General features: G+C 42.8%; 1 protein-coding gene across 1 annotated transcript in view; it reads left to right on the top strand.

Moving 5' to 3' along the window:
- UNC13B (unc-13 homolog B (C. elegans)) overlaps positions 1–22773 on the top strand; it is a 190935-nt gene that overhangs the window by 143572 nt on the left and 24590 nt on the right. Inside the window, exons 28-33 of the mRNA XM_009889740.1 lie at positions 5986–6112; positions 11547–11643; positions 12420–12563; positions 12697–12774; positions 13826–13903; positions 20816–20904. Coding sequence (XP_009888042.1) covers positions 5986–6112; positions 11547–11643; positions 12420–12563; positions 12697–12774; positions 13826–13903; positions 20816–20904 — 613 coding nt within the window. The remainder of the gene's footprint in view (positions 1–5985; positions 6113–11546; positions 11644–12419; positions 12564–12696; positions 12775–13825; positions 13904–20815; positions 20905–22773) is intronic.

Below are 22773 nucleotides of genomic sequence, written 5' to 3'. Positions count from 1 at the left end.
AATATGTTATCCCAGAGGCGCTACCACTGTCACTGATGGGCTCGGCCTTGGCCAGTGGCAGGTCTGTCTTGGAGCCACCTGGCACTGGCTCTATCAGACATGGGGGAAGCTTCTAGCAGCTTCTCGCAAAAGCCACCCCTGTAGTCTCCCCACTACCAAAACCTTGCCATGCAAACCCAGTACACTTCTTCAAAGTATTTCTTGGTGAGAAAAGTTGACAGAAAGGCAGCTGATGGGACCGGGAAGGGTTTGCATTTTGAATGAAAGCTGAAAAACTGCATGGTGCATGTATACGTACTCTAGCTGTACAAGTCCTGCAGGAGGATTGAACAATGATAAAGTCTGTGTTGATGAGTGTCTCTTCCAAATATATGTTCAAGAATTCCTCATAGTGGAAAATTCTACTTGAGGCAAGTGTGATTCCTCACCACTTTGCTCTCCAGAAACTTAAGAAGACAACCTTTATAACAAGCTCTACAAGAATTTAATTACAAGCCTTATTATATGTATTTTAAATACAGTTTATTGGATTAGCTCACTGCATTTTTTTTTTTAATGAGGGGAAAAGAGGGGCTAAAGGAAATGTTAAGTGATGTGAAGGATGATGATTACATTTGCTATCCTCATCTCTTGGCTCTGTCATTTCTGAGTTTGAGTTGCTAATTTCTCTGCCAGTTAAACTACACCAAGAGTTTCATATTGCTGCCTTTGCTAGTTTGGGGAGTAATCCTTGGGTACATTTCTGGTGTGCTCCAAGATCTGTATGCATCAGGAGCAATCTGGAACAAAAGCTAATCTATTTTGTGGAGATATGTGCACATGAACCCAGAGTATAATACTTGCTCCTAACTTTCTTCATGGTGTTTTCCCTTATGTTCTGTTCCTAAGTTCTGGATAATATGAGCTCATTCACCTCACCAAGTGGTAAGTTCATGCTCCTGGTAGAGTTTATAGTTGCAAATAGGCGAAGACTTTCATCTGCTACCTGTAGTTTTAGCACTTTGGATGTAGTTGCTAATATTAGCTTTAGTGTCCTGCAGTTTTATGCCAGTGATAAGCAGATCTGCAAAGAAGATGTGGAAGACTATACTGCTGCTGCAAAAATTGTAAGGGTACCTGCTGCTTAGGAGACTTCTGATCTGACTAGTTATTCTGGCTGTTGTTTTTTGATGGTATCCAATACGCTGAGGAGTTCTGGGTGAGAGTCCCTTTGCTGGGTCCCAGGCATTAAGTTGTAGATAACATCTGAGGGAGAATAACAGGTGGGCTCAGAGCTCTAGTTCATGTGTGTCTCTATTCATTCCCTCCTGGCTGGGATGATGATTGAGGGTCTCTGGCTCTGCAGTGAGAGTAAATTTTCTTTTAGCTTGAAGGCCACGCAATGGCTTTGGTGTTGGAAGAGTGCCAGCCTGGCTGTGTGAAACTTCCCCCTCCCTCCTTCCAGCCCGATGCTTCCACATTGCTCTCCAGTATGCAGTGTGGAAGACAGTTGGGAGGCTCAGGTTGGAGATTGCTTCTCTGAGTTGGAGAATGATGCCTGGCTGCTTGAGTTGTTTTCCTTTTTCCCCACAGGTGGCAGCTAACTGTGCCTCTCCCAGTTTTAACTTATCCCCATGTGCACTGTGCAGCCTGTGCAGGGCAATGTAAAAATACTAATTTATATCTAGAATAGTGTTTAGTGGCTTCAGAACCAGAAGTCTTGCTAGCCTGTGGATGCTGCTGCATCTCATCTTTGGGCACCTCCATAAGAGTTAGATTGCTAATGTGTAAAATGTTCAAGTCATAAAAATGAAACACCTATTTTTTTATTTGAAATATATTCAGCAATTGGTAGGAATAGTCATGGCAGCATTGTGTTTGACTGCTGGAAAGCAAGTGCACGGCAGATCTATCTTTTGCCTTTGTCTTCCCTAAGGAGACTCAGCTGCTGAGGCATAGCAGAAGGTCCAGGATCTACCCTGCTTGTTTTGTTTTCTCTCCCCCGAAGCACTGACAGCTCAGGGCACCATGAACAGCAGACGTGGCTCTTCCCTCCTTGCTCGTGAAGGCAGTAAAGGATGAGGCATTGAGAAGCATCCCTTGTTCCCCCATCAACCCAAGAGTAAATCAAATCAGATGGACATGTGTGGCCCAGACTTGGCTGCTACCCTGGAGTCACTGTAGTGTAGAGGATGATTTTTCCGAGTCATACAGTTAGCTCCATCTCTGGGATGCTGACCAGTGCTCAGCAGCTGGATAACCTCCTTGTAAGCCTGCTGGTAACTGGAGTTACTGGTTTTCTTGCCGTCCTCTGTGAAAACTACGTGACGCAGAAAGCACAAACTCTCAGAGCAAAGAGGGCTTTTGCTCTTCCTTTACTAGGAAGACATTAAAAGAAGGTAATAGAAAATCAATGGTATCCTTGACAGCAATGGTTCATCTTATTTTGGACGCATCAGCATTAGGAGAGTTGTAAATTGGAAACATTGCTAATAGGAAGAGAGACTGAGTAGACTTGGTGGGCAGGATTGAAACAAATCATTCTGCCACATTCTCACTTCTAATAAGAGGAAGGGGATCAGATGCACACACAGATGCCAGCTGTCTAAAGTGTTAACACTTCAACAGCCTCAGTACCTATTAGAGTTTTTTTGCAGAAATTCAACGTTATTTGCTAGAAATTAACCCATGGAAAGTAGGCTGATAATCAAGAAAAAAATGCATGGATTGAGGATGTGGTGGAAGTCCTGTTCTATGCCTGAAAAATGGAACTGGACATGACACTAGACAGTGTGCTGCTAGGAAGCAGTTCCCTATTAATGCCTTAATAATACAGCCTCGGTGACCCTAAAAGCTCATCTCCAGAGGAGACTGTTTGCAGATGAAATCTGCTGAGGAAATGTGAGAGACTTACCAAACTCTGCGGTCTTTTCAGGATAAAACACAGCAGTTGCTGCAAAATATCTGTGCACTCTTCTGCTGTTGCTGCTGCTAAGCTCTCTAAAAGCCAGCAGGTTATAAAGCAGAACAGAAATGTGCTAAGACCGATGGCTCCCATGCTCTTCACTTTACTTTTTCTAAAATGAGGTTTCAAAGTGTACCTCTGGCCAATGTGTTTCCCTGTCATCTTCAAGCACTCTTAAACATTTCCCTTTACAAAGAAAGCAGCTGATCAAAACTCTGCAGCGTCCATTGAATGGGGGGGAAGATATGAGCTCTTGGGGATGAAGGGGTTGTGGGGCTTTGTTGGCTTTCTTTGTCCGCCGGCATGTTTGAGCTGTTACAGTTCACTTTTGTCTTTTCTCTGTCACAAGCCCCACCTTTCTTTCGCATACGTAAAGTTCTCTTTTATGGTGGTAAGACCTCTCCTCCTTTCTTTTACTTACCTGTAGTGTTATCTCCTTGATGTCAAGCGTCTCCTTTACTGCATAGATGTCTAGGTAGTCCTAGTAGCAGTCCTTGGTCTTACGCTTCTGCAGCCGCTTTGCATCTTCCTCTTCTGCAACTTAGTAGTGTTTTAAGTGTCCTAAAAAACAGGAAAAGCTTGAATTAATTGCTTTTAGTGCACGACTTAATTTTAAGGAAATAAATCTGATTTGAGTCCTTTTTACCTCCAAGTCAGACATTCCCTCTGCAGAAACACCACTTTCCCCATGCAGGAACAGCACCTGTGTGGCAGCGCATATCAAAGTTAATGAAGTTATAATTGTCCATTGATTTCCTCACTCTCGCAGGGAGCTAAACAGGCACGGTTATTGCTGTGTTTGTTTCCAGTTTTAGATCTGTGGAGAGCGCTTTGGATTTTCTTCTGCAGTTGTTCTTGAGGGAGGTCAGCAGTTCAGACACTGGTTATATTCATGCTTTCTTCGTGCTCAAGAAAGATACTAGATTTATTAATGTAAAACAAGAATGGAATTTCCTTGGCTCCAACACAAGCAAATTCACTGTGGAGAGTAATGGATCACAGTACATGTGAAACAGTAGCACATGTAATTTTTCCATTAAACAATCACCACTGGGGACTATGTCTCTCAGCTATAGGACATTTTGGTTTCTTCAAAAAAAAGGTTGGGGGGTGGGTGAGATTGTATCTGTGTGGATCTGCTACATGTGAATTAGAAGGAAATTTGTATTACACTGTTACAGAGGTTTGCAAACAACTTACTGGAATATTCCCCTGCTTGGGAGTTGACAAGGCTTATGGAACAATTATGCATGAAAAATTCTTTGGTTTTTTGTGTTTTCAGTTGGATGATTCTTAATTTATTTGGCCTTTCTTCTTGTGCATGCTGTTGAAGCTTAAGGAGAGATGTGGAAGTTTCCTAATGTTTTGAAATAGTTGCAAGAATTCCTATAGACGATGATATTGTAATATAAGCTTGTAAGTCAGGCAACTGATTAGAAAGCTGGGGCCATTTTACATCATTGAGATGTATCTTCTGCTGATGAATATTTGTAGCATGTATTGCTTGCTTATGCATATATCTACCCAGTTACTGGGTACTTGTACCAAAGTGCGAGATTAAAGCCTTTCAAAGTTAAGAGAAACACTTCCACTTTTTAACGTGGTTGGATCCTGTCTACACATCAGCACCTTTGAAAATTATATCAATAATGACGTAAACACATAAAAGGTAGGAAGACAAGTCTGAAGGCAAATTTTGGCAAAAAAACCATGCGTCTAAGCCAAAATCATATATGTTTTAATCTCATATCTCACACTGTAGTCATGGACTAGCAGCTTGCTGTGGTGCTAGAGTGAATAAAGAAGCCTGGCACAGAGCGTATTCATGCTGTTAAAGCTTGGCAGAAGAAAGAGGTGAATACAGACAGGTGGCAATAGGGAGCAGTGGTGCAGAATTGGTCAGCTGATAATTCAGGATTGCAGTGCAGGCAAAGGCCGGCTGTTGAGTCCTCTTAGCATCATGAAAATGGAATTAATTTTATACTTTTCAAGGAGGACTTTGAAAAAAGCAATGCAGTAAAACGAGCTGCCTGCATAAGCACATGAGGGGTGGCTGGGGAGAAAGCATTGAGATGCTTTTGGGGACCTTAACAAGTAGTTTAAAACCTGGGATCGTGGGCTGATCAGAGGTGGGAATCAACTGCTGAAAGATGGTAGTGTGGATGTAGGCTGTGAAGGGCCTTGAGATCGAAGACATGGAGCATACATTTTTTGTGAGAGGGAAAGGGAAGCACTGGCGTAGGGAGATGATCTCTGCAGAAACGTAGGTCTGAGTATGGTAAGTGCTTTAGCCGCACAGGTGTGCGGGAAGGGTCGTGTTGTGGAGGTACGTCCATTATACAGGGACGAACTGCATTGACCCGACATAACCTTGGTACAAAAACTTAATGGAACCTGGCAGGTGGACGAGGCTCAGCAGCAGTTAGATAGATATCCATGGGTTGCTTCAGTGGACCATGCTCAGGAAAGCAGTGCAAATAAGAAAACAGTTGCCTTCTGAAGAAGCGTCTTGAATTTCTCCAAATTGGGGATCAGGGAAGGCTCCAGCTCCTGTGTAGGTCATTTGAACTTGCTTGTGACTCATACTGTCAAACTCTAAAGAACTTGATTCTTTCTACTCTTGTCTTTTAGAGAATGTAGTAACATGTTGGTATTGCCTCTGTTTATATCCAAGAATGAACAGATTCGCTCTCCTTGATTTGCTTCCTGCAAAGATGAAATCTGTACTGTCATATGTTAAATAGAAAGGCCATAAGAGATTGCTCTGTTTTTATTGCTTTGACAACCAAAAAGTCTTTAACAAATAGTAGTATTAATTGGAGCTACAGAAATAAACACCAGAGCCCCAACAGTCAAACACCAAGAACCCCTTGCCTGCTGCCAAAATCTCATGTCATGAAGATTTTGTGGCTCTATAGGTGCTTCAGCCTCAAACCTGTTGCATACTGTGGACATGCTTTATAAGACCCTCCTGTGCCTGATGCCGTGATAGTGTGATAGTGGTAATTTCAGACCTAACTGCTTTTTTTCCTTCCTTACAGAGCATGAGAAACACAGACTGTGTAAAAGTGCAGACTATATGAACTTACATTTCAAAGTGAAGTGGCTGTACAATGAATATGTTCGTGATCTGCCTGCCTTCAAGGGAAAAGTGCCTGAATATCCAGCGTGAGTGTGTTATGTCCCCTGTAGTAAATCCCACCATGTGTCTCCTTGTGTTACCTTGAGGAGAGTAGTCATTTGGTTCTCCTGTGGCTGCCTTCATGGTACACTATTTCTCCACCCCTGGTTTTCTGTGTTTGTGTGCATGTTTGTCCCCTCTGGTGTTCTGTGCCACTGCCCCCGACACAATTCAATCCCTTGCTGTACAGTATCTCCCAAGACCTCAAAAGCTGTAGCAATGGCATGGACAGTCTTTAAGCCACTTTGAGCCTCCAGTGTGGGCTTTGGTCAGTTCTTGAACAGCAGACTTGTGGATGTATGCCTATGTTCTTGTGTTAATAGATAAAGGTTTATCTGTATGTACTGTATGTATATCTGTATGGGTGTGTATGAATGTCATATGTATACACACACAACAGGATTTGAAGTAAAGATAATATTTTCTTTTTTTCTTAAGACCAGGTGGTATAGTTGGAAACATCAGATAAGCGGTCACTCTTAAAGCTCTAAGTGATTGTTTGCAACTTTTAGTTAACTTCAAAAAAGCAGCAGTAGAATTCAGACCTGAAGAAGGTTTATAAGCCCAAGAAGTTGTCTGAGCAACCTGCAGAGAATGTTGTAGCTAAAGCCCCACACTTGGCCTAAGGCAAGAGCAGGTGTGTTGTTTCTGACCAGTGTTTAACTGGTTTTCAGAGGCTTTCAGTGGTGGTTGGCCCACATCTTCAAGTACCTTTTTTCCCCTGTGCTTCACTGTTACCTCTACACTGGGCTTTGGGGGTTTAACACACTCCTGTTTTTCCCCCTCCAAAGCGTTCTTGCTTTGATTTGAGCTTGTTCTGTCCTGTCCTACCAGCTTGGGCATGGAGAACAAATTGTTACTGTTTTACAAGAGTAAAATGTCTCATGTCCCTTCCCAGTCTCCTGCTGGTTCCCATTTGTTCTCAGCTTTCCTTGTGAGTGAGGTTTACTCACCTCTTTCCCGCTGGCCTGTGTCTGGACATACAACACCCAGACTTAAATACTGATGTTTCATCTGGACCTTGCCTTGTATTGCCTTGCAGTCAGTGCTGCTGCTTTTGGATGCTGGGATGAGACAATGGTATTGTTGACTAGTGATGCTTCCAGTGGGCCACAAACCAACCCCAGGCACCCCTCAACAGAATGTCCTAGCTGTTCTTGCCATCCTGTGTATGACTGTTCACTGCTGTCTAAATGCAGCACTTCGCACTTGCCCCTCTTGGAAAAAAAAACCATCTTGCTCGGACTGTGTTTCCAGTTGGGCATTTGGAATTCTCTTCCCATCCTGTGGTGCACGCAGTCCCTCAAGCCTGGTGCTAGCTGCATACTAATAACACTTGAGGCAGTTAGCGTAATTGCTCAGCTTGGGCTATGGGCCTTGCTTAACAAATCAGGTCAGAGAGAGGCATTAACTCAGTGAATAGGGCACTGGAGTGACAGTCTCAGAAGCCCAGTTCCCTTTGCTGTGCCTCTGAGTCAGTGCAGTCTCAGGCAAGCCATCAGATATTCTTAATCTCTCTTTTTCTCCTGTGTAATCAGGATAATGATGCTCAGTTTTGTTCTGCAGTGTTATGCAGACTGTTCTGCTCTGCTGGCCTTTGTGGTAGAGCTTCAGTGCTCTTGTGCATTTGCAGCCACTGGCTTTGTTACTTCACTCTTGTTTTTTAGAACAATAGTCACATTGTCAGACACAGGTGATGTTTATTTCAGTGATAACCTTCACCTGTTACGAAATACTCCCTTGGTATCGATTACAGCAATGTGCTCTTGTCCTATGATTTGCTTCCTCAGAAGTATTTTTAGTCTTGAAGCTTCCTTAAACAAAGGAGTCCACACATCAGGTTTGATCATCAGTAAACTCTTCAGTGAAACTAAATTGCTGCTGTCCAGAGAACAGCTGAGTTGTCTGTCTACTTGACAGACAAGAGCCTATCCACAACTAGCTTTTTGTGTTGAAACTATGAGAAACCATGTGCTGATAGCCTTGAGATATTGAATAAAGTGAAGGCTCCAAATATTGAAGCTAAGGTTGTATGCTGCCTTTATTTCTTGAAATTCAGCAGCAGTCTGAGACTGAAGTAGCAACATAGCTGGGAGTGGATCTTCAAAACTTCCTCTCTTCACTTTTTAGCTGCTAGCTAAAAGCTGTGAAGTGTCAGTTTCCGAAACCCCTAGCTTTTTAGATGTGTGAAGAGGAGTACTATGTTTTGTTTTAATACTGATGTTAGCATGCAGCTACTATTGTAGCTGTACTGGAAACTACCTCCTCTCTGGTTGGGGAAGGCATTCCTTCCTTTGAAATCCTGTCTTATTCTTCTGGCTCACTCCATCAAACATAGTATTTATTCTTTTACTCTTTGAAACCGTCCCTGCCTTCTTCCTCTGAGCTTCCCAAGGCCCACAGGATGTTCATTGATTACCCACATGCATCAACACAGCAAATGAACAAGATGAATTCACCTGTGAAGTCTGAGACCACAGGGGCCAGGCTCATGGCCAAGCTGAAATCGCAGCCTTTTGTGTTACATTACTGTTGTGCAGCCAACAGAGGTAAACTTCCATTTAGCCACAAAGCACTGCTCCCTTTCCTGGCAGGCAGGACTAAGGCATATTCTGTGCAAACTTCGTTTGTAGAGGTTGGCTGTGCTGTCTCGAGTCAGACTGTGCTGACCCCTGCAAGCACAGAATGTCTCTGAAGCAGCACCATGAGCCTCTGCCTTGTGTGCTGGTGCATGAGTCATTACGATGTTTGCTTCTAGATCAATAATTGAAGCAGACGAGGAAGAAGATATTTGCCATATAACAAAATTTTGAAGCTATTTCTGCATGAAATCAGATTATTTTTATTGGTTTCTATGCTAGATAATATCGAATACCATTTTGGATATGTTGCCTTTGTACTTTTCAGAGTCCCCCCTCACTTGCTCAGCAGCCCAAGACCTGATAGCAAAACCCTGTAAGGGGTATTTGGCTTAAGATAACTTGAGGTTTATCTTACAGCTCAAAGCACATTTTGGTCCTGAATGTGCCCAGGGACTGGAAGTATTTATAGATTATTTCTGTCTCTTGTGTTTTCCTGCCATCCAGTAAGGGACAAAGTTGAGGCTGGCTTTGCAAATGTAGTTACAGAATTTCCTGACCTGATCCAAGTGATTTCACTTTGCACTTAAACATTCATATTAAACCTCTTTCTGGAGGTAGTGCAGATTTTTTATTGGGGGGAGGGGGGGAGAGATGAGGAGGTGATGGTAATTCACCTTCCCACCCCCCAATAGTACCTTTCTCCTTACTATCTTTGTTTAGACAATTTTGTAAGACAGTAAAATACCTATGCACTTGATTTTGTGTATCAGCTTATAGTAGCCATAAAAATGGGCAATGACTGTTGTCAACAGTGAATGTCCCTTTCTTACAGATATGGTGCAATAACTGAGAATGAACGATAATTAGGAAGTAGTTCCACTTCTCAGAGCAAAAAGAAACAAACAAGTAATCCCCCCTGTACATGGACTTATGACATGTGAAGCAGTTAGGAACTTGCAGCCTGGGAACTGTGAAAGAGGTGGAAGATGTGTAGTTGCTCCTGTGTAAACTGCCTGAGTTACCTTCTAAGGATTGAGCTGTTGCTTTAATATATGCTGTTGTAATTAATAACAAAATGTTGAAAGCTCAAGAAACTTGCAGCAGACTCTGAAATATGCTGCCTTTTAGGAGCCCGAAGTGCCATTCGAAAGAAATTTTTCTAGAACACAGGAAGTCCATATGTCTGTGATAATGTTCCACTGCTGCCGTTTATATTAAATAGAGCTGCATAGACAGGTTGCTGTTGGCATTTAACACTGTGTCAGTTACAATTTCCAATATTAGCATTGATGTGCTTTATATTTCAAAGCGTAGAGAGTATTTAAGGCTATCTAGTATGCTCTGTCTGTGAATTTGCTCTTGATCTCCCTCTCATGTCTGGCACATGCTTTCATGTTCTTTGCAAACTCAGCCCGTAATTAGCACAATCTCTATGAACACAGCTGCCTGTTTAGAGGAGGCTGTACTCTGTGAAGCTCATATAATAATCTTTTGTATGGACTGAAACACACATGGATACTTTTTTCCTTTATTTGTGAATGTTGTTTAGTAATACTTGAAATTGATTTGCTTCAGCTGCAGTATGTTGGCACTTGCACACAACAAATCCTAGACAGACATTTAAATAAAACTGTAAGTGCTATGTTGTTGCTTAAACACAGACACCCACCCCACCCCCACTTTTGTACTATATGGATATGTCCCACAGAGCAGATAAGAGGGATGACCAGCTGTAAGATCCCATCAATGAAGCTGCTTCTCACCTTGCCTATTTGGCCAAGGTGGGGCTGTGTAAGAAGCCTTTTGTTCAGCGCAGGAGACAGCTCCAGACACCACCGCATGTCCCTGAGATACACCAGTGGCTTTTGCAACAGCTTCTTGGATTCAACTCTACCATTTAGCTTATCCTCCTAAGTGATGAGAAAGAACAGCCGCAAACTTTGGTGCCCTGCTTCTACGACCTGCCTGGTCTGGGGACTTGACCATGCTCCAAGACTGATGGTCCAACACTTAACATAAACTAAGCTTGTGCTCCTTTAAAAGAAAATAATGAAGAGCTGCTTACAGGGCTGGCCAGCCTCCTGCAAGCCCTAGGAGATGTGCTGTGCTATCACCAGAAGTTAATCTTCCTCAAGCATCTTCACAGTGAGATCAGCAGCCCTTCAGAATGGGAGAGTGTTTGAGAGAAGGTTTGGGGAAAGGGAGAGCAGCATTAAAGTGGGGAAACTTCTAGCCTTGATTCTTCCTCCTGGCACTCCAGAAATATGTCTGTATCTGCAGATAAAGTGGCTGAAGGGCCCTGGAAAACAGGCACTTCTTTTCTTCCCTTTATATCCATTTGCAGCTCTCACATGAAAGATGGTAGACCCAAGTTGGCAGCAGGACAGTGTGCTGTCTCTCTTAGCATGCAGAAGTAGTGGTACTGGAGGTCTCCCTTGTCCTGTCTGGCAGATGTGTGAAGGGGGAAGAAAAGACAAAGTGCTCTGAGATGATGCAAAGTTAAAGATGGTGCTCAAGGGGAAAAAAGGGGAAGGTATGAAGAAAGAGGAAAGACAGGAGAGAAGGACAAAACCAGCACAGGACCAACAATCTGCAGAGGCTGGGCTTCACTGTGTTCTGCTTGTCCAGCCCAAGTGATGGCACAGCCCCTGCTCACTAATAGCTTGTGTACAGGTAGGAGTATTTTTGGGAACTTTGGCTGCAAGTGCAGATAAGAGCATTCAGACATCTACGAGTGGCAAGCTTTCACAAGACTGGCTGAAACAGCAGCAGTGTCTGAGTCTTGTTGGGTTGCTCTGTTTCTTGCTGTAACTTGCTGTCTTTGCTGTCCCTCCTGCAGGTGGTTTGAGCAGTTTGTGATGCAGTGGCTGGATGAAAATGAAGATGTTTCTTTAGAATTCCTGCATGGTGCTCTGGAGAGAGATAAAAAAGATGGGGTATGTAGGTCACTCTGAGTGGAGGACTTGGTGCTACATCCTTCCACACAACACCACTGTAAATTCAGCTGTCGTACAAATGAAGGATGCAGCCTTTTTTGCTTGCTTAACAACTGGGAAACTCATTTATCCCAGGACCTTTCTCTACAGGTCACAGAGAGCTTTTTAATCGCAAGGTGCATATCATTCATTTATGTCTGTTCTGTTCTGCTGCTGTTAATCTGTCAGCCAGTGGCTTGGTGCTCTCTGATCTCTGTGTTTTTGAGAGGTAATTGAAATACAAGGCACTTTGCATGTACTTAGTCATGCAGTGAGAATGTGACCTTAATCCAGTGACAAACTTATTCTTAATTTGCTGAGTATTCCTGATGGAGAGCAAGAGCCTTCACATTTGTTCGGTGACTGTTGGTGCTATAGTCTGTGATGCTAATGTAAGAATTCTCTTTCATTTCTAAATTTTAAGAAAAAAGTTCTTCACTCTCCTTCTTTCATCGTTAACTGACAGGCAAGCCATACATTTCATTAAGGGTCTCAGCATCATGCTACATTTCCGTGGTCCTTGTCATGTCATAGTTGGTGAAGGACAGTAAACTTATAACCCAACAGAACTGGCTATTTAGCTCCTCTAAGCCTTTTGGAGAGCTTTTGACTAATTCTGAGGAAGATGTAGTTTTTGGTAAAGTTGTCCTGCCTCCAATACGGCAGGTGATGGAGACACCCATGAAATGGGTGTATTTTAGATCTTTTGAGAATGACTCTTTGTACTTCTCTTTTAGTTCCAGCAAACGTCCGAGCATGCTCTGTTCTCTTGCTCAGTGGTGGATGTCTTCACCCAGCTCAATCAGAGCTTTGAGATCATTAAGAAGCTGGAATGCCCAGACCCTGTCATTGTTGCTCATTATAATAGGAGGTTTGCTAAGGTAATACCCTCAACATCTAGCTGTTTGTCTTCCCTTAGTGGGATGCAAAACAGCATGATGGTGTTTTGTTTTATTTCCCGGAGTTCTCCTGCAGTGATAGAGGATGAGTAACAGTCACATCTTGTCTTCACAGACTATCGGGAAAGTGCTGATGCAGTATGCTGACATCATCTCCAAGAGCTTCCAGTCCTACTGTTCCAAGGAGAAACTGGTGAGTTGTGCTGACCTTCTCTTTTGCTCTGAGGAATCGCATAGTTGTCCTCATGAAACCAAGTTTCTCACATTGCACCTGGCTGTGTTGATGGTGTAAATACTTTCAGTATTGGTTTTATCATTTATATGGTTTTGCAGATTGAATTCTGGCTTGGCCATAAAAAAAAACTAGGCCCTGAAGATGATCTGCAGGGCTTGAAGGCTGTCAAGTCCCCTTGAACTTAACTTCCACCCTGCCTGTCTGGGTTGTATGTCATAGAGGGGATTAAAAAAAAGGGGTGGGGGGGCATAGATTGCTGTGTAGGTCTGGTACTTGCATTCTTGGTTTACTGTTGTCTCCATCTAATTACCTTGCTGTTTAATCCTGAATTCGGTAAAATTCTGTGCATTAAATAAAACAAGGCCTTACATTTTTGAACGCTGGGTCCGTCCCATGGTGGTTTTGCTATCTCCCACACCTGTACTGGGGCTGTAACTGCAGGGAGAAGTCTGTTGCTCAGGCTGCCCTTGACTGTTGGTCTCAGGCTTGGCCTGGCAGGACCCAGATGTGTCTCTGAATGTAGCTTTGGCTAGCAGTTCCCCTTCTTGACTGGGAGGTACACCATTCGCAGCATTGGGATTCTGGTCTGGGAGGTACACCATTCGCAGAATGGATTCTGATCTGGGAGGTACATTGCAGCATTAAGAGGCTGAAGGTGACACAGCTTGGATTCTTGCCAGGCATGGCAGGAACTGCAGAGAATTTGGCCTTGTCCCAACTGATTTCTTGTCAGTTTGTTCTCTATTTGTGATAAAGCTGAGGAGGAAAATACAACACCATAGATCTGCGTGCTCTGGGGTGTCCAGCACTGGCCATCCCTTTTCAAGCTGGAGAAAAAAATGACTTGTCGTTTTTAGGTTTGAGTGCTGAAATCTGCACATGCCTTACCTCCTATTGGACTCTCAGATCCGGTGGTACTTGGGGAAGGGTATTGAGGCACAGACTGTATCACTGGTGAAAATGTGTTGACATCCTGAGCAGTAACAGGCACCTGCTTTTGTCCCTTCAGCCCTGCATCCTGATGAATAACATCCAACAGCTGAGAGTGCAGCTAGAGAAGATGTTTGAAGCCATGGGTGGTAAAGAGGTAAGAGCGCTAAGAGACTGAGTATTACTCATTCCTACTGCACTGTTACTAGGTTATTTGCATCATATTGGTACTTGCAGACTGCAGTCATAAGGAGAGCCCCCTGATACCTGGCACTGTAAGAAGTGTGAGGGAACAGCCATGCCTTGAAGACTTTTCAACAGCATTTGTCATAAGATGCAGGAGCAAATGTTTCAAGGCACAGAATACGATGGAGGAGGAGAGAGAAGGTTATGTATTGTGCTCATGTGGGCTGGATGTCGGTGTTGCTGGTGGTTTCACAGCTCCAAAGACAGATAGGTCTGAGAACTGTTGACATCAAGTCATTTTATGTGGCATATAAATATGGGACAGTATCTTTGGCATTAAATGTCCAATATCTAATATATTGTAGACATGCAAATAAAAGTTCTGTACTCACGCTTGGTTGGATACTCAATGTGTCCATGAATATAAATATCTCAGGTTTTGTTCTTTGTTCTGAGATGGGCATTTTTACAGAAATAGGTATTTCCTCCCCTGGATCACCATGTCTGTTCTGATATAATCCATGTATCTGTGTTTTTCTTCTTTTTTTTTTATTGCTTTTCAAGATTCGTGAAGATGAAGAAAAGGCTGCTGCTGCTGATGTTAGGAAAAAATTATTTTCAAAGCCTAAGTGTATTCTCTTTGGTTGTGTTGTGGTAGAACCTGTGCTATGACCTGTATGCCAAGAGGAAAGTCAGCTTTGCTGATGGGCAGCTCAGTTTTTGCCTGTATTGCTGTTTCAAATCTTTCTTGTGTTCAGTGGCAGAATTCTCTATGAAGTGGCAAAAATCTCAACAAATGGATTCACCCCACGAGTCAAGGAAAGCAGCTGTCATTCTTTCATGTGTGATCTCAACAATCCTAATTTCTGAGCCCTACATCAAGAACTCGAATTATATGGTCCCAGCTGTAATAGCAATGGTAGCTGAATGCTCATTTTTCGGGAAAAAATAAGCTTGTGATGAAATGTTTGTGAAGTGGTTTATAAAGTTTCAATCCATATGCACTTAATTTCCTTTAAGGAATCAATTTGCTACTTTTTTCCATAGCAGCAGCCATTAAGTAGAATTTCCCTATATTTCAAATTGAAAATAGTACCTGATAGTATGTTAAATAAGGGGAGGGAAAAAAAGTGTTTATTAAGACTGGCAGCTACTTTTCCTAGCCTAGACCTCTTCTCTGCATTCTGCCGTTTAAAGCCTTCCTTAGGAGGTATAGGGAGGAATCAAAAGAAAAAAAAGGGAGAGGAACCCAAACTGTGAGCAATAAAACACGCAGGAAGAAACCAGGCAAACATGCTAGGAAGCTTGGGTTTGGACATGATTTTTTTCTTTTCTTTTCAAATGCTGCTTTTCCACTTCATTAGGCTGCCACTGGTCACCAGAAAAAAAATTGTGTTGTGTTAGGTGCCTGCATTATTTGCTATCCCCAGGGGTTTCCCCCTTGGTGACTATGTAGTACTTTGCTTCTTGACTTGAAACGTGCCAGGTCGTCTGTTTTGCTGGAGTAAACAAGGTCTTGTCCTAGTTTGAGTAGTCCTTTTTCTGATGTAGATTGAACCTGGCTAGTGAGCAACAATTGGTGAGACAACAGCTTTGAAAATAGAACATGTAGCCAAACATGCTGCTGGAAATGCATCTCTGGGTTTTATTCTCTCCTTCAGCGAGAGCAGTTCTTACTTTCTGTGACATATTTGATTTATATTCATCTGTACATCACACAGTAGCTTGCACAAATTGTAAGCATTGTCCAGACTTCTCTACCCAAAAAGGAACTGCTTCCCTGGGGGAATAAGAAGGTAGCATAGCGGTACATCCTGGTCATTGTGAACTGTTAACCTTTTTGTGTTCTCAAATATGTTGTTGAGAACTAGGTACCAAATATTCCATTGTTCTTCTGGCAGGTATGTTAGATGTACGGTGTATGAAGCCGGAACTTGGGGATTGGTTTCAGTTACTGTGTACTTGTGGCTTCACCTGCTTCTGATTCTCAGATCCATCTACAGCTGTAGCATGGCACAGCTCTGGAAGGCTTTGAAATACTGGTCCTGCCTAGTGCTTTTTGCCAGTGGATCAAAAACACACTCCTATGGAAATCCATATCACTTACTGCCTTTTGCAGCAAGGGAAATGAAGGGGACAGGGCTCACCGATAGTCACCCTGCAGTGCAATGGCATAACGTGGAAGAGAAGTGCTGGCACAGTACTATTTCTTGAGATCAGGCTCCTTGATATAGCGCCTTCCTTTACTTTTCTTTCCCCCAAATGAGGCATGGTACCTTTGTTCCAACTGTAGTACTCAGAAGGCACAAAACAGGGCAAAAATTGCCCAGCGTCTCTGGGCTTAATGTGTTGACATCATGTGGTCTGTGAACATTACTAGTCAGAAACAATAAGGACAGCAGCAGAGCTTTAGAGGGCTCTGTGTGGAGGGATTTTCTTGGGTCTGTGCTTGAGAACTCAAGGCATATATGTACACAGGCACACACAAAGTAGTATCTTAAATGATTTTTAGGATTTATAATTAATACTTTTATTTTCCTTCTGAGCCGTGCTGATCTCATGGGATCAAAACAGCTTCACTGTGGCTCAGTAACATTCTCAGACATTCCTGAAGCATGTTTTCGAAAGACAGCATTTCTGGAGTGGAAGGTAGCATTAAAAGCATAATGAACAGTGGAATCGAGGGGTGAGTCCTGGACATGAGTACCTTTTGAAACCTTTGATTCCTTTGAATCATCTCCAGTACACTCCACAGAATGGAGATTGTAATTTAGCTCTGTGCTAAAGTGGGCTACATAGGTTCATTGCTAGTGTTTGCCTGAACTTGGCTCCATTTATTTAATTATTCATATATTATCTAATAAAAACCTAATGTGACCTGCATTTTCTACCCACCTCTGCAGTTTTCCTGCAGACTTCAGCCTGCTCTGTTCACTCTCCTTGTCACCAGAATAAGCCTTTCTCGTTTTGCTTGAGAGAGAGATGGCTTTCTGCAGTCCAGTATTTTGCTTAGCTTTTCAGAAGTTATGAACTCATGGCACTGCAATCAAAGGTGCTATACTACATTGCCCACTGCTGAAGCCTAGATGTGTTGTGGAAGCCTAGTTTAAAACATTTCTGCGTTATTTTTTTTTTTTTTTTTCCCCAAAAATCAAGCATGCGGAGTGAGCATCAGAGACAAGCATTGCCTAGGGAACCCAGAGAATTAGCTGCTGAGTAGCAGCACGTTGTCATCATACAATTTTCATGCCTTTGATTTCAAGCTAATCTGTACAATTAATGCTTCAGGAAACTCTCCTCTTAATGTTCAGCCAGGGTTAGCCCACATTTTAAATCCTAAGTTAGCCACCTGAATAACAAATTGCAGAAGAACTTAGAAACAGCCAAGACATGGTAGCCAAGTTCTCAAAGGATTTGTGGTGTCTACTGATTGCTCCTGTTTAGCATCCCATGTGCCATCGCTAAAGCCTCCCTAGTATTTGAGAAGCTGCCAGCTGTTTGGATTCAGCAGATTTTAATTGTTCAACATCTTCAGCCTTATAGAAGGCAAGAGCTGTGTCTCTCCAGCTACAGAGGAGCCTTCTAGTTTTGGTCACTCATGCTTCACCACTGTGTGTAGAAGCCAATGAAGAACTAATGACAACTCTTGGAAAACTTTGAAGCCCATCACAGCAAATTCTTAGACTCATGGATTCTATTTCATCCATGAGAGAAGTGGGAGAAGATCTACCTAAATTGAAATTCATAGCACTATGCTGTAAACGCCACCATTCAGATTAGCAGAGAACTTGAGGTTGCAGCCCTGAATGTGCTTGGATAAGACTTTGAAGCCTGGATTCTCTGGAGTGCCAGGTCCCAAATCTTCACAGGAAATAACAGGGCCATGCTTTCTTCCCTGAAGTGTAAATATAGGGTTACCTCTTCCCTCTTTGCATGCGTCTGAGTTTTATGTATCGCACATTTAGTCTCAAACACAGAACGATGACTGTGCCAGCCTCTATTTCCACTGGAATTGGAGCATTTGCTCAGAGATCAGAAGCTACCTCGCTGTGGGTACTGTCCCATGTTTTGCATAGAGAACTTTTCATTAGTCTTCTTCCTCTGAATCATCTCTGATACACCCACAGAATGGAGATCATAAGCCTGCTGAGCTCCAGCTTCTGATTGAAATGGTCTGGATGTGACATATGGCAGTGACCCAGCTGCCTAATCCTGCTTTCTGCTTCACCCTACCAGCCAGATTTATCATGCAGTCCGAGTAACATTTCCTGCTATCAGTAATAGCTGATGTGCTTAGAATTCATTGGCTAGGCAGCAACAGCAAAACGCACACTTTCATTTGGGCGCTGTTATCAGTGCTTCACGGTATTGGCAAGGAACAGCTTGCAGTTACACCGCACGCTACAGGGACTCTGTAACTAGTGTGTAATTTATATATGTGAAACAGTAGTACACACCTGCTGGCACCTTCCTAATGGACTTCAGTCACACTCAGGTAATTCCCCAAAATTTGCTTTCAAGCCAAAGCGTGTCTATGCCCAAGCACCAAGGATGAGTATTATTGATGTGAATGACTGCTCCCACGGTAGCAGTTGCTCAGAAGACAATGGCCTTTCTAGGGTGACAGAGGACTTGGTGGATACTGAACCAGAATGCTTACCGCCAGGGCTTTTATTCCAGAGGGTGAGGCTAGGCACCTCGAAGTTAAATCTGGGCAGCTGTCTTGCCAGTTGCACCCAGAAAGCTGTGAGCTGATGTTCTGGAGGAAAGAGAGGTCTTCGCCACAGATAATGGAGCTCATTCCCTTGGCAAAGCATCGCTCCAGCTGTCCCTTCTTGCAGTACAGGGCTGGCAATCAGCCTTTCTTCTGCTCCTGAGAAGATCCATTTGCAGTCAACAGGTACAATAGCAAGGAGAAGCTTAGAGGTAGTTGGTGAGGTCTCCACATCACCTCACAGTAAAACAAGTCATTAATTGTATGGTTCATTAACCAGGGCAATAAGTTGTTGATCCTGGCCTCAAACAGTCCTCTAGACCCTGCATCTGGTAGCTTATAAAGTAGAAATAAATAGTTAGGAATAGGTGTCTTGTGTGAAATACTTCTGTTTTTGTTTTGTTTTGTTTTTTTTTTAATCTGGAAAAGCAGTTACTTCAAATGTGTTGATGAAATCATGAACTGGTTCTGCCTCAAATCTACCAGAAATGGCCAAAATCAGAGGACTGTTTAGTGCCATTAATTGTAGATAGCAAACCAGTCAGCCTGTGACTTGTTGCCCCTTTACAGAGTAGGAGAAAGGAAGGATTAATGTAGGGGCAAGACAAACCCTCACCAACAGATGCTGTTTTTGTTTTGTTACCTAAAAGCTTGGGTAGAATGCCTGCTGATCGGCATATTAGCTTCCTTCTGCCTCCATAGGGCAAGGGAGTTATAAAGGTAACAGAATACAAATTCACTTTAATAAAGGAAAAATAATCAGAGCTAGCAATGCCTAAAGTTATAAGGCTTAAGTAACCATAATTTGCTTGGTTTTTTTTTTTTTAAATTATTTTTAAAATTCTGATCCAGGAGTTTCATTAGCACATGTTCAAATGTCTGATAGAGTCAGTTTTCCATGTCAGCTTACAACAGGAGAATGAACGGATCAGATTCCAAATCCCCTGAGGCTTGGCTTTCTCTGACAGATGCTGAGGAATATGAAGAGGGCTTCAGCACTGTATATAGAAGTGGGAACTCCTGTCATGTTCAGATCCTGTATAGCTGCATGTGTAGATACACCGTAAAAATCTAACCTGATTTTTAACCGCTATACTGGCACCTGGCTCATTACATTTATAAATAGATACTTTGCCTTAGAGATAAGGACAGAAGCTCTGAATGCCAAATGAAAATATTTCTGGAAGGTTTTTGTTTCACAAGCAGCTTGCCTCCCTGCAAACAAAGGCAAATCTGTTTTACAAGTTACTTTTTCAGAGCAAATGATCCCAAAGCATTCAACATGCATCATTATGTGTACACACAGATAGGTTGCTCAGAAGTGCCTCTTTCTAGGCTGGAGGGATGACGGCAGCTGGAATACAGGATGCTGTTGTATTTTAAAACAGGTGGTTATGGGCTGATAATAACAGAGCAAGCACTTTCTTACAGAATGTGCCAAGGTGTCAGCAGTGTCCATGTAGTGCTTGGGGCACTTTTTTTGTTTGTTTTGTGAAGTGTCCTCTGAACAATTGTAAACAAAAAGCTATTTTGGCTCCACATGAGAGTAGAGCTACTTGTGCTCAATACCCATAGCTGAGATTATGCTTTCCAAAAGTGATCAGTGCACAGCAGTTCCTGCCATGCTATTGTGGCCAGACTTTCGAAATAGCTGGGGTCCAGTAGTCTGAGAGCAGTGGCTGGGTCAGTCTTCAGTCTGAATACCGACAGCAGGGTGGAAGGTGAAATAGCATCTTTCAAGACCATGCATGGAGAAATGCACAAATAAATAATATCCACTCTGAAAAGCCCTGTCTCCTTCTAGACTTGGAGGGGTGAAATGACCCGTGAGTGAGCCCAAGGTAATGCACAGTGCTTGATGATTTCTCAGCCTGCTTACTCTGTTGGCCACAGGGAGTTCACATTCACTTTCTTTCTCAACTTTGCAAATATCAGGAAGGGTATTGGAGCCTGGGGAAACCACTGGCTGCTGTTTAGGCAAATATCGGTTGATGATTTCACAGCTTCTGTAACAGCAGCAGGCAGTGGAGGAGAGCATCCTAGCTGGCAGAGTCCAGTGTTAATAGTTCACCTACTTATTAAGAGTATCCTCAACAGTGAGCAGCAGCACTGTGAAGGACAGCAGACTGCCCTCTGGGTTCACGCTAAGTGCTCTTCTTTCATCCGCAGTTGGATGCAGAAGCAAGTGACCATCTCAAAGAACTCCAGGTGAAGCTGAACAATGTTTTGGATGAGCTGAGTGCAGTGTTTGGTAACAGGTGAGTATAACGAGGTCCCTGTCCTTGAAGCATTCTTTTCTTTTGTTTAATCTCATTCAGTCAGGTTAAGAAAAGAAACTCATGTCAACTGCATTGTATTTTTCTTTTTTGTCATAAATTCGTGGTCTTTCAAATACTGAAACTATCTAAAGAAGTGAGAAATGTTTTTTAAAGTCTCTCTTTCCTATATTGCTCTGCTTAGAAATGTAACATGGAGATCTCTCAACCAGGAAATGTCTTTGAATTACATAAGGCGATTTTTTTTTTTTTTTTTGTAAGTAGTGCTTGTCAGTAACAGAATTGCCTGCTCCTTTATTACTCGGAAAGCAGTTTCCAGCTTGGTGTTTATGAAGCAACATTCTTGTTTAAACGTTCTGCTCTAAATGTACGAAACAGCTGACTGATTTCTGATTGTTAAATGAATATTGGAATAAGAAAGAAACAGGTTTAGAATTTGAGATTGACTTGTTCTAATGCTGCAGTGAATGGTGTTTTCTAATGTTTCAAGGAAGGAGCTCTTTAAAGTATTGCCAGAGTAATTGATGGCAATTAAGTTTTACTGCAAATCATGTTGCCATTTACCTGAGGATAAAAATGTGCTTGACTTCATAATAATTTTGTAGTGAACCATAAAAGATGTCAATTAAGCAAAATCTAGAAATACAGGGTTCCCAACTGATCTTCAAAAGGAACCACTTCTCATGTTTAACCCAATTCATTTCATGTGCTTTGTAACAAGATTGATGCACGCACGAACTGGAGTATAGTTGAAACATGGGCAGGGGGAATAAAGCAAATTGTACCAACTTCACCTCCTACAGTCTGCAGATTTGCTGTACTTATGGCCAAAAAGTCATGGTGGGATTTGTCAGTGACTGTTTGGGTTTCAGCATGCAGGAGATAAGTGAGGAGTTCCCATTGCCAGTACTGGATGCTATTGCAAGAAATGGAGAGATTCAAACTGTAACTGAATTGAATCGATAAGATTCATAATTAGATGGAGGATGAGTGAGAAATCATAATTAGGGGGTGAATTTTGTTATCAGAGACCTGTCTCCATGGTGTCACTGCTACAAGACAATTAAGGTACAATCTTGACATTTGCAAATATAATTTAAAGAGATTATTCAGTATCAGCATACATACCAGGGATGGTTTTGAGAGATGTGCCGGCAAGAGATTAAGCCAGTCAGGCAGCTCAGGTGCTTCACTCATTCCTTAAGAGTAATAGGGAATGAAAAGCAGGGCTGTAGTTTATTGTGTGAGCAGGATCTTCTAGAGGATGTAAATGTGGGAGGTAAAACAGATAACCACAATATTCTGTGCAGAGTCTGTAAACCATTGCTCCTACAATACTGTGCGCACCTGAAACTGCAGATCTTAACTCTTCTTCATCTGTGTGAGATAATTGCACCTGCTGGGAAAGCAGCACTCATCCAGAGAGCTTCGCCACCTTTGTGCTGAGAGAGGATTATGTCTGGACACAGAAGCGTTGTTTGCTTTAAAGGATATCATAGAGAAAAGGAGCCCTGAAAGGGTTTATACTTCACGCAAGGCTAGCTTCTGTTTTGTTCTCGAAGGCTGTAGGAGTGAAGCAGGGAATTCCTGTGGGATTTGCTCCAGTGAGAGGCAGGTTAGAAGTGAGCAAGAGGCACTGTGAGGCTGGCGGTGGCAGTGCAGGAGAGGAAAGAGGTGACAAGGTGAAGAGGGAAGGTCAGAGCCGCAGGGCAGAGGGGTGGTGTGCTAGCACCCAGCCCACAGATGTCCTAGGTGACTCACACAGCAGAAGTTCAGGCCACTTATGCAGACATAAAGTTGACTTCCAGACCTGTGTTCCTGCTCTAAAGCCTTTACCCTAGCTTCTAGCAC

This window comes from Charadrius vociferus, unplaced genomic scaffold (assembly GCF_000708025.1).
Source record: "Charadrius vociferus isolate BGI_N301 unplaced genomic scaffold, ASM70802v2 scaffold37, whole genome shotgun sequence".
Classification (NCBI taxonomy): Eukaryota; Metazoa; Chordata; class Aves; order Charadriiformes; family Charadriidae; genus Charadrius; species Charadrius vociferus.
This window is presented reverse-complemented; position numbering and strand designations above follow the sequence as displayed.